We start from the raw sequence: 16,901 nt of genomic DNA, 5'->3' as shown, positions 1-16,901 counted from the left end.
TGTCAACATCCCGACTTTCTGATCCCATTTACACCATAAACTGTACTGTCCTAATTTAGCATTACCTGCAAACTGAGACATGATGGATCTCTATTCCTCAATTATATTATATTATACAGTCCCTGGTGATCAGCACTAATCACATCCAGCAAATTGGAGTATATATTCAACATCCTCACTTTCTATCCCATATGTCCTCACCAATTTTCTCTATTCGAATGTGTTACTTCCATGATCATGCCAGGTTAATTTTGAGGTACCACGTGGACACTTCTCTCCTCACCTTGCCCTTTTGCTTGTCGATTGATGTCCTTCAAGCTATACATAATCAATACAGAGAGATGCCTACATTTTTTGGGGGAGGGGCTATTGCTATTATTTATCATCATTAATTATCTATAACAAGAAAAAGAACAGGAACCTCTCTTTTTGAAATGTACTGTTCCAAAACATGAAATCACTATTTAGTTACTCACCGGTAAAGAATATTGCGTGGAACAGCACCTTGTGACGCACTCAGCCAAGCACTCAGCTGAGAAAAAAAGACATATGAACGGACAGCTTGCAGAAGACTCCTCTCTTCAATAAATCGATCTCCAGTTCTGAAGGTTTAAAAATAAGAAACTTTAATAGTATTATTAAAACAAATGTTATGATCTCAGTTGATGGTAATACTGGACAAGTCAGCTTCCAGAGTGAAATCCCACTGGAGAGATGACAAATTTTATTTTTACATTTTGTTTACTGTGATAGTCACTGGACATATTCAAAAAGGAGGCTACCAATATACTTAACAATATCAAAGTTTATCGCACAAGGGAAAAAATACTTTATTTCACACAAGTTTAGATTTAACCCTTTTAACCTCAAAAAACAGTCTTGTGTGTATTCAAAACTCAGGGGTCACCCAATTTCCATTTTAAAGTTCTTTATTCAGTTAACATGGTTATAATTGGTTTCTTTCTGGAAAATATCTGTGTTCTTCATTAGCTAATGTTTTTTCATGAGATCATTAAATTACTTAATCTTATTAAGATGTGTTTCTTAAACTCATACATTCAACAGCCACATAAGATGTCTTCCGCTCTGACATCTTAAAGCGGTTTTTGAAACTTTTCTCTTACTAGCTTCTAAGCCAATCCAGTCTGCCTTGACTATTTTCGAGACTGCTGAACTGCACTGACGATATACGTTCTTTCAGGATGACCTGTTTCTATCCAAAAAGAAATCTCCTCACATACTGACTTATTGGATAGTTCTCTCCTCCTACCTGAAAGGAAAATTATCTTTGACTCAATCTCCCTGTGTCATTGCATATTTGGCAACAGCCCAAATTTTTCCTCTTCGACCCTTGTTTCAACTACTCAACTCAAAGATTGTTTTTAAAAGCCTCTTTTCAATGCATGGAAACAGATGTCCTGACAATCCTTCGGCAGAGAGGTAATGTAATATAAAAATAAAACTGTCCTGCCCTTAAGCCACAGGACATAGAAATTTAAATCTACATTAAAACTATACGTAGTCCTATCCACTTTACAATACAGATTCATAATAATAATAATAATAAATTATAAGCCTTAATAACACCTTCCTGCAGAAAAGTCAACTTTAAGAGGCATTTACAATTTTCTATTACACGTTTCTCTTATCACTACACTTATTTTACTTAAGCAGATTTAATTTTGACCAAAGTAATATTTACATTAAATAGACATGGAGTTTCTATAATTATCATACTCTATAAGCCAGTTTTGGTCATGATACTTGTTTTCTTCCACTATATCTCTTGATGCTATCTGCATAATATTATCTATACTGGTTGTGTGAGTGATTTTTAACCTGTGTGGTTGCAGCATTAAACTCCAATGAAACAAACAGTCTCAAGTACTTGTTATGAAACCTTTCAAGAAAAATCAAAAGGTTATGATCAACAAAATTATTAGATATTTAGATTTCAAAGTGCGGTAAAGCCAATACCAAATTCAAAGTCTCTTCTCCACAGAATAATTCAGCTAGCATTATTTAAATTGCAATAAAAATAAGTAAGTGGCGGCTCAATCCCCATTTCATTCCCCTGTAGTACCACTCTCAGCAGTACTGGTAAACAATGTAAACAGCTTAGCATAATTTGGAACTGCTAAAACTAGTACAAGTCAGTCCAGCTTTCAAATCGTCAGAGGTCTCTGACAGGCTTTTGGCTATTGTAATTTCTTGTCTTTCTTTATCAACTTGTCAAAAGCACCATTACAGTGCTGAAATTCAGAATGAACTGTCGATAAAATCCACTCATGCCGATATATCATAATATTCTGTGCTTGTCTTAGACATGGCAGATTCTAAATTAGCCCTTAGTTGCTTTTTCTAAGAACTATTTTGTCTTGTCCCAGTGTAGCCCAAATAAGTCAGAGCCATATAGAATGGAAACAGACCCTTCAGTCCAATTATCCATGCCGACTATGGTTCCCAAACTAAACTAGTCCCACTTGTCTGCATTTGGCCCATATCCTTTTCCTATTCCTGTACTTATTAGAATGTCTTCTAAATGTTTTAACTACTCAGCATCCATCACTTCCTCTGGCAGTTCATAACACACAAAAAACACTTTTAAAAAGTTGCCCTTTGTGTCCTTTTTAAATCTCTCTTCTCACCTAAAAACATGTTCCCTAGATTTGAACTCCCCCACACTAGTGTAAAATTGAATGTGCTGGTTTTTGTTTGTGTGCAATAAACTTAGATGTTCATTTGTTAAAAGAACATTGGCAGCCTCTTGTGGATTTGATCAGTGACTGACCACAATGGTAAACAAATTACAAAAATGAAACTTATGATCTATCACGACAGGTTTCACTCTGGAATCCGACTTATCTAAGAACAAAGAACAGAGAAAATTTACAGCCAAGGAACATGCCCTTTGGCCTTCCAAGCCTGAGCCGATCCAAATCCACTGTCTAAACCTATCACCCAATTCCTAAGCATCTGTATCCCCACCTACTCATACATCTGTCCAAACGCCCCTTAAATGGACCTACCGAGCCTGCCTCTACTACCTCCGCTGCCAACGTGTTCCAGGCACGTACCACTCTTTGTGTAAAGTACTTTCCAAGTACATTCCCCTTAAACTTTTCACCTCTCACCTTGAATAAGTGACCTCTCGCTATTGAATCCCTCATCCTGGGAAAAAGCTTATCTCTATCCACCCTGTCTATACCTTTCATGATTTTGTAGACCTCAATCAGATCCCCCCCTCAATCTCCCTTTTTGTAATGAAAACAATCCTAACCTATTTCATCCACATCCTTTTGGTGGTGACCAGAACTGTACACAGTATTCTAAATGCGGCCGAACCAAAGCCTTGTACAATTTTAACATGACCTGCCAGCTCCAATACCCCGTCTGATGAAGGCAAGCATACCATATGCCTTTTTGACCACTCTATCCACCTGTGCAGCCACTTTCAGGATACAATACACCTGAACATCCAGGTCTTTCTGCTCATCATCAACTTTTCCAGAGGCTCTTTCATTTACAATATAGTTGGCTCTAGGATTAGACTTCCCAAAATGCATCATCTCACATCTGCCTGGACTGAACTCCACCTGCCACATCTCTGCCCAACTCTCCAGTTATTCTATATTCTCCTGTATTCTTTGACAGTCCCCTATGCTTTCAGCTAGTCACCAATCTTTGTATCATCTGCAAACTTACTGATCAGACCAACAATGCCCTCTTCCAGATCACTTATGTATATCACAAACAACACTGGCCCCAGCACTGATCCCTGGGGAACACCATTGATCACCTTTCTCCATTTCGAGAAACTCCCTTCAACTACTCCTCCTCTCTGTCTGCTGTAGCTCAAGCAGTTCTTTACCCATAGTCTAGTATGACCATCAGCTAGCAGTATAACATCATACAAATTCCCACATATGACAACTATCTCTTTGTGCAAAAGATAAAAGCCCTTAACAATAGCTTTTACTTTTAAAAAGGAAGTCTTCTTCCATTCCTCAGCAAAAGTACAAGCTCTCCTGTCCACTATTCTGTTAATTGCCACCTTGACAATATAGAGATGCTTGTACTTCTGCAATTCATTGAACCATCAAAAGTTCCTTGCTCCTGATAGGGACACCCAAGAGGGCAAAGTCTGGGGTGAGATGCCAGACAAACTGCAGTTCAAAAGGTTCTTAATTGCACAATAGCTAAAAGAACATTGGCCTAATTGCATATCTGACTAGCTATGAAGGCAGAAGGCAGCTACAGTGGCAGGGTGATCCTAGTAATTGAAGTTTGATGTATCATCAAAATCTGCCCACCAACTCATTAAGACTGTATGGACAATGAGAATGCCAAGGCCCCATGCTTGGAACAAAGTGATGCACAGTCACCTGCCAAGGTTAATTTGTCAAGTTATGTTGTGACAGAGGTCTTCTAAAGTGGACAGGGCTATGAACCTGGTCATGAATGTACACACAGGTGACAGAAGCATGAGGACCACTAGACTCTTGTGTTGGGACAGAGGTGTCTTTGAGCAACAGCATCTGTGATTGAGGAATCCTCATGTAAACTCTTCTCATCCCAAATTGGTAGATAACTAGAAAAGGTGTCATAAAAATAGACAGTTGCACTTACCCTGGTTGGGATACTATCCCACTGGAATCACCAACTGAACGTTCAAAGAAAGAAAATACTTCTCCTTATTACTTCTTGGTGCATATGATGAATAACAATGAGCTTTCTGTCCTGTTTCTTTCATTTATCTCAAGCAATACCAGGCTAAGGTTCAACACTTTAACAGTGGAAGGTAAATTTCAAACAACAGCACAATAACACTGTTGTAGAACTTCATCTCCCAAATCTAAAACTGTCAGCACCAAATAGTTCACCTTCAAAAACCATGGGATAGAATGTACCACCCACAAAGTACATATATAAACAGATCTTCAAATTGAACACCCTCATAGCATTTGTGATAAAACCCTACTCTGCTCCACACACAAGTACGTAAGTAAGGTACCAACTTTTTGGATAATGCTGAAGTATTCTCAAATCAGAAACGCCAAGTGGATGATTCATCCACTTGCTAAGAACCCCAGCATCACAAATGCCAATCTTGAGTCAATTCCATTCATTGCACGTGATTTCAAGAAATGGTTGAAGGCTCTGGATACTGTAAAGTTTACAGGACCAGACATCATTCCAGCAGCAGTACTGAAGACCTGTGCTCCATCTAGCCGTTCCAGTAGAGCAACAACATTGGCATCTACTCAGCAGGATAAATCCAACCCAGTATATACTACCCCATCAATCTACTCTCAAGCATCAACAAATTGATGGAATAGAAAATTTTCAGCGCTTTCAAGTGGCATTTTCCCAGCACATACAAATGGTAGCAGTCACTGAAGGCCAGTCATCTCATTCCCAGGATATCACTGCAGGAATTCCTCAGGGTAGTGTCACAGACCCAACATTTTCAGCTGCTGCAATGATCTTTCTTTGACCATGAGGTCAGAGGGGGATACTTGAAGACAATTGTCCAATGTTAAAAACTATTTACAATATCTCACACACTGAAGTAACTCATGTCAACTTGCAACAAGACTCGGACAACATCCAGGTTAGCGCCAATAAATGGCAAACAACATTTATGCACACAAGTACCAGGCAATAACCATCTCAAACAATAAAGAACTTAACCATCTCCCCTTGAAGTTCAGTAGAATTATCATAACTAAACCCCCATCTATCAATATCTCCAGTTTACAACTGATCAGAAACTGAATGAGATTAGTCAAGAAATGAGTACACAAGAGCAATTCAGAGGCTAGGATTTTTACAGCATATAACCGTCTCTCCAGTGCCTGTCTACCATCTACAAGTCAGGAGTATGATGGAATACTTTTCACTTGCCTGGATGGGTGCATCTCTAATATCACTCACTAAGCTCCAAACCATTGAGGACAAGGTAGCCACTTGACTGGCACACCATTCACCTTCAACAATGGCAGCAGCATGAACCATCTACACAATGCACTGCAGTAACTCATCTAAGTTCCTTCAGACCCACTGGGTGTACTGACAGCCCATGGACTGGACAGATTTGTGTAAGGAATCTCATCACCATTTTCAACGGCTATTAAGGATAGAGTTTTAACACTGGCCTAGGCAGCAATGCCTACATCCAATGAACAAATAGAAAACTTCAACTTTAATGCTCTTTTCTGGAGGCTAACCAAGAATGTCCTTTAGAAACACAACACAATCCAAATAGAACAGTAGAAGTTAATATGAGAGAAGTTCTTCCAGCAATCAGAAGTGGTAGTACTAGTAGCACATTTATTAGTGACATGGAGGTGCCATTGTTGGACCAGGGTGGACAAAGTTTTTAAAAAAACTCACAATGCCAGGTTATGATCCAACAGGTTTATTGGAAGTACAAGCTTTTCGAGTGCTGCTTCTTTGACAGATAGGTAGTGGGGCAGGGCTTTAGGACGCAGAATTTATAGTAAAAGATCAAAGTGCTAAAACAATCGTTTCGATGTATTGAACAAATCTAGATTGCTATTAAGTCTTTCATCACTTAGAATGGGTTGCAGGTTTCAATTCATTAACATGTAAATCGCAGAACTTCTCTCAAGTCACAATCCCAAGACAGCTGCAGGTATTACTTAAAAAAAGGTGACATCTCAGTTCAGACAATGCATTAAAGGTGGAGTCTGTCTGTATTCCAACCTTGAGTCAGACTCGTTCTATTTCCAAAGTAGGAATTTATAAAATGTCACATGGACTGCCTGCCTACAGATTGTGTGCTTTTTGAACAACGTAGAATGTATCTGCCAATATAAATCTTTAAATGCAAATTCACCCCATTGACTTACATGTGTGCGCACGTGCATGTGAGGTAGTGTAAGGGAGTAAGAGAGACATCGTGAGTGTGTGTGTGTGTGTGTGAGACAGAGTATATGCCTGTGAGAGGGTAGGCACGTGAGTGAGAGTGTATGGGGGTGTGTTGGACTATAACCTGGTGTTGTGATTTTTAACTTTGTCCACATTTATTAAATAATATTATCAACTGGATGACACAAGCCAGGATTTCATCAGATTGTGTGTTATGGATGTACTCTGGTTCTCTGTGCAGACAGGGAAGGAGACATGCATGATCAGCAAATCCAATTTCAGGCCATTCTGCATTAACTAACCGTAGTCATCCTGCTCCAAGAATATTTATTCTGTTTGCAGAACCTGATTAGATAGTACCAGACTGTTATTTAGATTAGCAGCAGCCGATAAGTAGGCAGACACATTTGAACACCCCAACCAAATCCATAATCTAGGGATAGGGTAAATAGACAAGGTCTTTTCCCTGGGCTGGGGGGAGTCCTGAACTAGAGGTCATAGGCTTTGGGTGAGAGGGGAAAGATTTAAAAGGGACCCAAGGGGCAACTTTTTCACGCATATGGTGGTGCGTGTATGGAATGAGCTGCCAGAGGAAGTGGTGGAAGCTAATATGATTACAACATTTTACAGGCATCTGGATGGGTATAATGAATAGGACGTGTTTAGAGTGCTGGCAAATGGGACTAATTTAGGAAAACATGGACAAGCTGGATTGAAGGGTCTGTATCCGTGATGTATATCTCTATGACTTTATATGTAACAGCACCAAGTTTGCAAAGCTTTGGCAAGTACTTCTGTTCAGCAATGTAAGCCCCTATATGCATATCCTATAAGCAAAATACCCCATTTCAATAATTAAACTATTTTAAAATCTTAAAAATTAAAACATTTATAAGCTAATACATCTATAATTTCAGCATTAGAATAATTTTACTATGTAAGCTTCTGTACATCAGCATATACTGCAATATTTTTGCCACTGTTCTCAGCACAGTCAAGATTTTATTTTAGAGTGGGTTAAAAAGAGAATAATGAATGAAAATATACGGAGAGCACTGGGAAACACTGTTAGAGATGACTACAAAACCAAATTTAGTCATAATAAGGCTCCCTTATACTTCATACACAAATTATCTGACTAGAGATCAATTTATCCCAATGATAGTAGCACCAAATTATCTATTTTGCATCTATTAAAGATGCTAAATCTTTCACCCACAGTGAAACAAGATTATTAAATCTAATCACTGTAGTACATCGTACCAAAACGAATTCCAAAACCAAAATACAACAGCAGTTGATTCTTGAAGTCTTACAATGGTTTCGGTGTTATATTCTTTTCTTCAACAGCATTGTTCATTTTTTCACACAACAAAAGAAGAAAAATAAGATGACTACTAAATTTGGTAGCATTTTACAATAGTGAAGAACAAAGACTCACTGTTTGGGCACTGACTGTAAAGACCACCTTTCCAGCAGCAAAGCATCCTGTTTGATAGCAGGGTCGTTTATATCACTCCCCTCTGTGGATGGACCGTCGGTGTCGCTATAGCAACAGTCGGGAAGCAACATCACTTCAACCATGATGGAAATATTATTCCTCCACAGAAGCAAAACCCGAGACCTGGTTCTTCTAGCCTGACAACACTGTCAAAAATACAGGGAGATATAAAATAAAAGAGAAATGATGAGCTAATATGAAAACAAAACTTTTCGATCAAAATCCAACTTGTCCACATTGACAAGTTATTGATTTATGTTTTCAGTTTGGAGAGAAATTAACATTTAATATGAATTGGATATCTTCTATTAAAAGTTTGATAAGAACATACTTGTGGCACTTTTTCAATGCATTCGTGTTTTGTACTTAATGACTGTCCAAGTTGTGCTGGAGGGCAATGAAATCCTTCGGTACGACCTTTCACCGAGCATTCTGGAGTGCGCCCCTCAGTGATCAGCAAGGTCAAGGAAAGCAAAAACTCCTCAGCATCATATTCAAAATACTCATCTATTGTATCTGCAAGAAAAAGAATAAGTATTTAACTACATAGGACTCCTTATAAATCCCATTAGCCTTACCTATCTTATTGTACACAAGAGCTAGTATGAAGAAGCTGAAAATCTAAACAGTATTAATCACTGCAGGAAGTGGCTTAGCAAATTTTTGAAACACAATAAATAAATTGAGCCATAATCTGGGTTAACCACGATTATTGAAAACAGGACTCAAACGTAAAACATTGACAAGGATCATTTGTGGTCATCTCAGATGTTTATGACAACTAAAATAGCCTATGATTTCTTGCAGAAGCTTTTTAAATCAAACTGAAGTTTGACAGTTGTTTATTTTATTTCAGGCACCACCAAGAAACTTAATTACCTTCAGTATAGATTAAAAGCATTAATTTACTAATTGTGAAAACCATTGTTCCTCTTTGAATGTCAAAATGCCTACATCACATCACACACAGTGAAGGATTCATAATGAATATATACTGGGTCCTTTGTTACAGCTGATACCAAATCCAGCCAATAATTAGAAGCCGGAATTAAAATTCAGCAATTCATGGCAATTATAACTGCAACAGTCATTGTGCAAGTTGTGGAGCCCTTTGTGGTTTTTACTGTAAATTCTGTGATCAAATTATCTTTTTGGTATAAAGCATAACACTGAAATATCACTTTGCAACTAATTTTGTTAAGAAAAATTCAAAGAAAGGAATCAGAAATATAGTCCGGGGGGTCTTCAAAAATACATCTGCCTGATCATAAATTCAATTGTACAGTACAGCAATTACTTTCTTTATCACAACAAAATGTACATCCAAGATGGTAACACCGGTATGGTAGGTAGTGTTCAGGCTCCTGAGCTTGTCTGCGCCAGGTTGGCTGCATCCTTCTCTTTTGCATCTTTTTCATTTCTCCATTTTCTGGCATCGTGGGGAAGCCGGAGTGGAGGCCGGTAGGTCATTAGCTGCGGCAGTGGCAATGCCTAGTGTGAGGACTCCTGGCTGCAGTAGACCTTGGGGATTCAGTGGGTTGTTGTCTGCAGCAGTGCTTACCAGGTTGTGATAAGCCTGAAGCGCGAAGAGTCCTCAAGGCCTGGGACACTTTGCAGAAGCCCTCGAGCTGCGTTGGAAGACCCCTTTTACAGAAGATTAACTCTATTTCTTTTTATTCTTTTTGTAACTCAAACGGAGCCAGATCGTGGTAACACTTTTTTTCTGTATCTTTCTAGATATATGTGGCAATAAATAATCCATAATTCTCAAAGTCATTCTGTATGCAATGCAACAGAAGGTAGCCTGTATTCATTGTAGGAGCATAAGCAGTGTTACTGTGGTCTGTCTGGAATATACATTTCTTCAATTTGCTTTACAACATGCTAAAAGTTTAAGTTTGTTGTAGAAGACACCTTCTTGGGTTCAGTAGCATCAGTTATTTCCATACACAATCTGAATGCCATATTCAAATAGAGTTCGCTTATACTGCCTTAACTGTGCTCATACAATAACAATGGTTTATAGCTTGCATATTTGCAACCCTATTTTATACACACATATACTTCTTCACACTGTTCATTCAGCTGCTTGATTTCACATCAAGCAAACATAAAGGACAACAGTTACAATAGATGAATCCAGACAACAGTACAGATTTACCTCAATTCGTGCTTGTCTCTTCATAAAATATACATACTCCACAAATCCTCACATGAATGGGTTGCCTTAACTTAAACCTAAGAGCCAAGGGGAGAACCTCTGAGTTGTCTTGTAGGGTTTTCTGAGTTTGCTCTCTTCAAAGATAGAGATCAAAGGATTTTTCAACTTAAGTACAAGGTTTTTTTTGAAAAAAATTACTTGAATAAGCCAAAAAAAATTACTGACTGTTTAGACTCTTGGACAAATAAATAGAATGGTTTACATCTTTTGCCTGAAAGCCTTTCCTATAAATTGAGTACACTTGCAACATTAAGGTTAGTCGTTTTCAAATTCCTTTTGTGGAAAACAGGCAAAAAAGTTCCAATTTATTTACTTATCAAGAGAAGTCACTTTCTTTTTGGAACTTGCTGCTAAATTTACCAAAAGAGATGAATGATCAGCTTTCAGTGGTGGCATGATGAATGTTTGAGGAGTTCCTCTTACTCTTCTTGGATCCGTGCCATCTACCCAAATGAGTAAAATGAGGCAGTTAGGCCTTGTTTTAATATCTTATCCAAATTATAACATGTTCAACGATACAGCCTTCTCTGAACACTTTATGTAAAAAAAAATCAAGTTATCACAACAGGCAGAATTCTCAGTCAGAATTCAGGACCTGACATGAAGGCAAGATGGAAGTCAGAAAAGTGCAGCGTGATGTACAGTCATCTGTTGTGATTTCCCCTAGAATGGCCAAATTAATGGCCAGAATGTAGGTGCAATATCCAATTAAAGATGGGAAGTTGGCTTTCAAAGCTCAAAGGGCAATAAGACACCCTCCAGCACAGAAGAAGAGCAGATTGACTTTTCAGGTACAAAATGTGGGAACCCCAAGATTTTCACTTTAAAATTAAAAAAAAAACCATGTTCCCAGCAGCTAGTCCACCACTGTGAAAGGATCTCTCTCAGAATTGAGCAATTCAAAGCCTGCAGGAGTGCTGGTTTCCTGGTCTGTAACTGGGAGGGCGAACCAAGGCAGCTACATTAAATTAGCCTCTAACAATAGGGCTTAATAAGAATTCAACAAGGTCAATTGACACAGGTAGCAGTGCTGCTCCCCCTTTCAAGCTCTGGGCAAAGGCCTGGTACAAGATGATCCTGGAAAACCAGCATGTCAGCTTGAATCTTCACACCTGTCTGTTTCTGTACTGCGTGCCCCCATTTGTTCACAACCTGGAGTTGAGACTAAATCTGGGCTCTTCGCATTTATAACTGACAGCAAAATATGGATCTCAATGATAAACCATTTTTGAAACACATGAAATATACAGTCTTTGGATGTAAATTTAGATGGAAACTGCACCTTTCAAAATAATCAAGTTTATGAAAAATAAAACAGCAATATGCTGAAAGCAGCGTTTCATCAGCCACTTATTTTACAAATAGGAATCAAAATTTCAAGGGAAGGACAAAAAGCACTATTCATGCAGCAGGCTCTTGTTATCAAACCACTAGTAATCTAACAATATAGTTATTGTTACTTACAGTGACAAAGAAATTGTCGTATGAAAATGAGATACATGCTTACTGAGGCACAACTAGTTCAGATAAATGCCAAAAAAATACAATTTGGAGAAACAAAAATTGCTGGAATAAATTCAGTAGGTCTGGCAGCATCTGTGGAGACAAAGCAGAGTTAACCCTTCGGGTCCAGTGACCCTTCTCAGAACTGACTGTAGCTAGGAAAAGGTTGGTACTTATGAAGACAGAGGGAGAGAAGGAAGAGTAAACGATAGGTGGAGATTGAACCAAGGGAGAGAGAGAAAATCAGTTGGGCAGACAAAGGAATAGGGAAAGGTCAGTTTGGGAGAATGAATAGCCGACAATGGTTTGTTTCCGATAGTAGCCCATATGATGACAAGGCCTGGTGTGTGGGGGTTGGGCTAAGAACATGGGAGAAGACATTCAAGCCCTGAAATTTTTGAACTCTATATTGAGTCCAGAAAGTTGTAAGGTTCCGAAGTAGAAAATGAGGTCCAGTTCTTCCAGCTTGCACTAAGCTTCTCTAGAGCAATGCAGTAAACCAAAGACAGACATGTTAGCCAGGGAACACGGTAATGTGATGAAATGGAAGGCAACTGAAAGATTAGCGTCATTTTTGCAGAAAGAACAAAGCGGTTGCCCAGTCTGTACTTCGTCTCCCCAGTTTACAGGAGACCACATTGTAAGCAAATACAATTAATTAGATCGAGTGAGGTGCAGGTAAATCACTGCTTCATCTGGAAAGTGTGTCTAGGACTTTGATTAGTGCGGACAGAGAAAGTGAGTGGGCAGATGTTTCACTTTCTGCAATTGCAAGGTCCGATGCTTTAGGAGCATCCTGGGGTTGTGGTTTGGATGGTTTTGCCATCCCACTGGGAAGTGGCAGAAGTGGCAGCTAATGATCCTTTGGATGTGGATGCTAGTGGGATGGTAGGTGAGGACTTGGGAGCCTATCGTTGTTGTGGAAGAGAGAGAGAAAAAAAAAAGAGGGAATGAGGCCTGAGGTGCAGGAAATGGGTCAGACATGGCTGAGGACAACCAACTCCCATTCCCAGACGTGATGGTACAGAGAACACCTAACAGAGAATTCACCACAATGGTATACAGGAAAGCCACACACACAGACAAAAGTAACCACCCCAACACACACAAAAGAAGTTGCATCAAGACACTATTCAAAAGGGCCACAATACACTGCAGTACACCAGAATTGCAAAGAGAGGAAGAAGAACACCTATACAATGTATTCGCCAAAAACGGATACTCGCGCAATTTCATCAACAGATGCCTAAGGGAAAGAATGAAACGAGGACATGCCGCAACCCAAAGGACTAGCCACACTACCATACATCAAGAGCATTTCCAAACTGACAGCCAGACTACTGCGACCACTAGGACTCATAACAGCACACAAACCAACAGCCACACTCAGACAACAACTCACCAGGATGAAGGACCCAGCATGAGCAAAGCCAATGTAGTGTACAAAATCCCATGCAAGGACTGCACAAAACACTACATCAGACAAACAGGAAGACAGCTAACGATCCGCATCCATGAACACCAACTAGCCATGAAACGACACGACCAGCTATCCTTAGTAGCTGCACACAGCAGATGATAAGCAACATGAGTTCGACTGAGACAACACTACTATTATAGGACAAGCCAAACAGAGAACAGCCAGGGAATTCCTAGAGGCATGGCACTCATCCACAGATTCAACCAATAAGCACATTGACTTGGACCCAATATACCGGCCACTGCAGTGGACAGCTGCAACTGACAACCAGAAGCAGCAGATTCAAACCATTACAAATGCCGGAGGAAAGATCACAGAAGCGCTTCACAGGAGGCTCCCAAGCACTGAGGATGTCACCTAGACAGGGGACGAAACGTCTGCAACACAAATTCCCAGCTTGGCGAACAGAACCACAACAACAAGCACCCAAGCTACAAATCTTCTCACAAACTTTGAACAATGAGGGCCATGTCAACCATGGTGGTGAGGAATCCTCTGTTGAGGAAGGTTGTTCGACATTTCAGAGGCCCTGTTGTAGAAGCTGGCATCATCTGAACAAATGCAACTGAAACAGAGGAACTGGGAGAATGCAATTGTGTCTTTACAGTGGGAGACAGTGAGGACGGCAGGCGCTAGAGATCAGAGTCGATAGTGTGGTGCTGGAAAAGCGCAGCAAGTCAGGCAGCATCGATTCTCCTGCTCCTTGGATGCTGCCTGACCTGCTGCGTTTTTCCAGCAACACATTTTTCAGCTCTGATCTCCAGCATTTGCAGTCCTCACTTTCTCCTCACAGAAACACATGCCTTAGAAACAGTACATACTGCTAAACACAGTAAATAAATTACTACTCATTAATAAAGTATTAACAGAGTACACAAATGATTTTTTCAGCAGACAGAAGGTCACAAAGATTTTGTTGCAGTAAAGGCAGTTTTTCTTAAAAACGTGGATTTGAATAGTACTTTGCATTCACTGGAAATTGATAACGTTTCTGAATACATACTTGAAACTGAAGAATCAAAAAAAAACTTTTCAAAGGACAAAGTAAAACAGAAAAGAGCTTAAATGCAATATAACAAAACAACAAACAGCAAGAGGAACAGGCACATCACTTAACAGATATTTTACCCCGCATTAATATAACCAATACCACACACATCCGAAACAGGATTACCTCAATGTCAATGTCACACTTGGCAATAAGAGAGAATAAAGCTTTTTTTTCAGGTAATGAAGTACAAGACCAGTGCCATTGAGTGGGTTTCTCATGCAACAAAACAAATCAACTAGCTGATGAAGCATGTTCATGTAATTGAGACTGCAGACAACTGGGAATACTTAACCTCAAACCGAACACACCCTATGTGATAGTATTGCTTTAGCCAAGTTTATAACATTATCTAAGTATATTGAAATTACTTTAAAATTCAAAAAGATTACTTCTTCTTACAGAATCTTACTAAGTCAAATTTATCTTTTAAATGTTCACATTAGTAATATATGGGGCTACACTATCGTCAGGTGAATCCTACAACAGGTATATGAATTATTATTTTTCTGCTCCACCCTAATACACGTTGTGTATCCAATACTTAAGCAGAAGACATGATTTGGCCATAGGACAGTGAGCATTCACACCAGTATCAACCAGTATCAGATATATCTGCTTGCATTTATTGAGTCTCCAACAATGTAGGAGATGTTACATGGTCTTCACAGAATGTGAGCAAAATTGAGACCAAGCCAAAAGAAAGAGGAGAGATTAAGACAGCTAGCTAAGAAAAACTTCAACAAAAACAATCTTAAAGGAGATAAAGGAATTGGGCAGGAGATGATGGTCAGGGAGGTAAATCAATGGGACCCTTAAAATGCTGAAGGCATGGTACCATTGACACAAAAGGGCTGCAGCTGTATTGAAGCCAGACAGATCAGGGTGGAGTCTGTACAGTCAGAGCAGGTTATGGAGTGAAGGGGGTAATGTATCAAGTAACTATTATGATAATCAGGACTGTCGTGGTTTATTTTTGAATATAAAACTTCATCATCCAATTACATTAGAATGCAGAGATATATAAAAATATTTTAATTATTGAGTAGTGTAGTTTTGATGTGTGCATTTAAAGGCTGCAGTCCTATAATTTTACATATTGTATAGCAATTTCCAATGTAAACAAGTTAAAATGTACAGGACACAGACTTTATATAAATCATCGGCTAAGGAAGCTTCAAACTCCAAATAGCAAATCTGTGAGTTTTGTTTTACGATAGTACATTTCTTGATCTGTACAACCTGACAAAAACTGGATAGATGCAATATTTGTAACAATGACAAGTGAGATCTTTATAAACAGATGACTAGTTTGGTAATAACTTTGGAAGCATTCTAAATTTAAAGAAAACCCACACAGTTAAACATCTGTTAACTCTGCAGTACCATGTAATTGAAGATAGTTAGAAGCACCTGAGAATCTTATTTTTGTAATGATATTAGTCATTATTGGCAACCCAGCACATACTGAATCATCTAAAACTTTAAAACCAACAAGTTATAAAGTTATAAAGTTACAAATTGTTTTGTACTTAAGGACATTCTGTTTATGACATACTATAATTCATTAAGGAGATGGTACAGCTTGAAAAATTATAAATGTAGACTAAGAATGTCTTTTAGTATTAGAATGCAGCTATTTTCCAAACAAAATTTTGATTTTGAAATAAGATTTTGCAAATTTTGAAAATTAATTACATTTTCTACATGTTGAATTAACAGGTGGCTCCAGTTCTAGAACTAGGTTCATACCTACTACTTTTCCTTCAAATAAAACAACTTTAAAAAAAATGCAGTTACCAGCATGAAAGGCTTCAACATCTGAAAATGGTTTAGTCAATAACACAACGTCAATGCAAAAAAGAATTTAAAGATTAGTTAAGTAAATCTAACTTTGTATATTTCCTTGTAGTGATTTGAAACTATCAGCTTGTATGTAATGCTTTATAATAACTTTACACCTCCCACCATAGCAAACACTGAAAGCAGATTGCCACATACATTTTCTGGATTCGTGATTTTTAATTCCCTATTCTAATACCAAGAGTTCAGATCTCAGTCTTGGTTGACAATTACAGTACAACTTTGCTCAATAGGACACAGCAACAAAGCACTCCTGCTCCCTGGTGAGTGCAGCAAGAACTGTTTGCAGTACCAATTCGGATACCAAAACATAACTGCTCTTAGCCAGTCGCAGAAGTCCAATGACAGAGCAATTTCCAGTTAATCCACTCTCTTTCCAAATGAAGGAACC

The 16,901-nt window shown here is 38.7% G+C and overlaps 1 protein-coding gene across 6 annotated transcripts in view; it reads right to left on the bottom strand.

Moving 5' to 3' along the window:
• The window catches only part of atosa (atos homolog A), a 104,313-nt gene that overhangs the window by 27,749 nt on the left and 59,663 nt on the right, over nucleotides 1-16,901 (bottom strand). For 3 of the 6 annotated variants that reach the window (XM_072565067.1, XM_072565064.1, XM_072565065.1), the window contains 3 exons: nucleotides 8,727-8,911; nucleotides 8,336-8,541; nucleotides 477-602 (listed from right to left, as the gene is read on the bottom strand). In XM_072565067.1, coding sequence (XP_072421168.1) covers nucleotides 477-602; nucleotides 8,336-8,478 — 269 coding nt within the window. In that variant the 5' untranslated portion in view covers nucleotides 8,479-8,541; nucleotides 8,727-8,911. Of the gene's footprint in view, nucleotides 1-476; nucleotides 603-8,335; nucleotides 8,542-8,726; nucleotides 8,914-10,976; nucleotides 10,998-16,901 lie in introns of those variants that run through there. The other 3 variants (XR_011955891.1, XM_072565063.1, XM_072565066.1) reach the window with 2 other exon arrangements.

Source organism: Chiloscyllium punctatum, chromosome 48, assembly GCF_047496795.1.
Source record: "Chiloscyllium punctatum isolate Juve2018m chromosome 48, sChiPun1.3, whole genome shotgun sequence".
NCBI lineage: Eukaryota > Metazoa > Chordata > Chondrichthyes > Orectolobiformes > Hemiscylliidae > Chiloscyllium > Chiloscyllium punctatum.
Note: the sequence above shows the minus strand (reverse complement) of the source record. Positions and strands in the feature narration are given on the sequence as shown.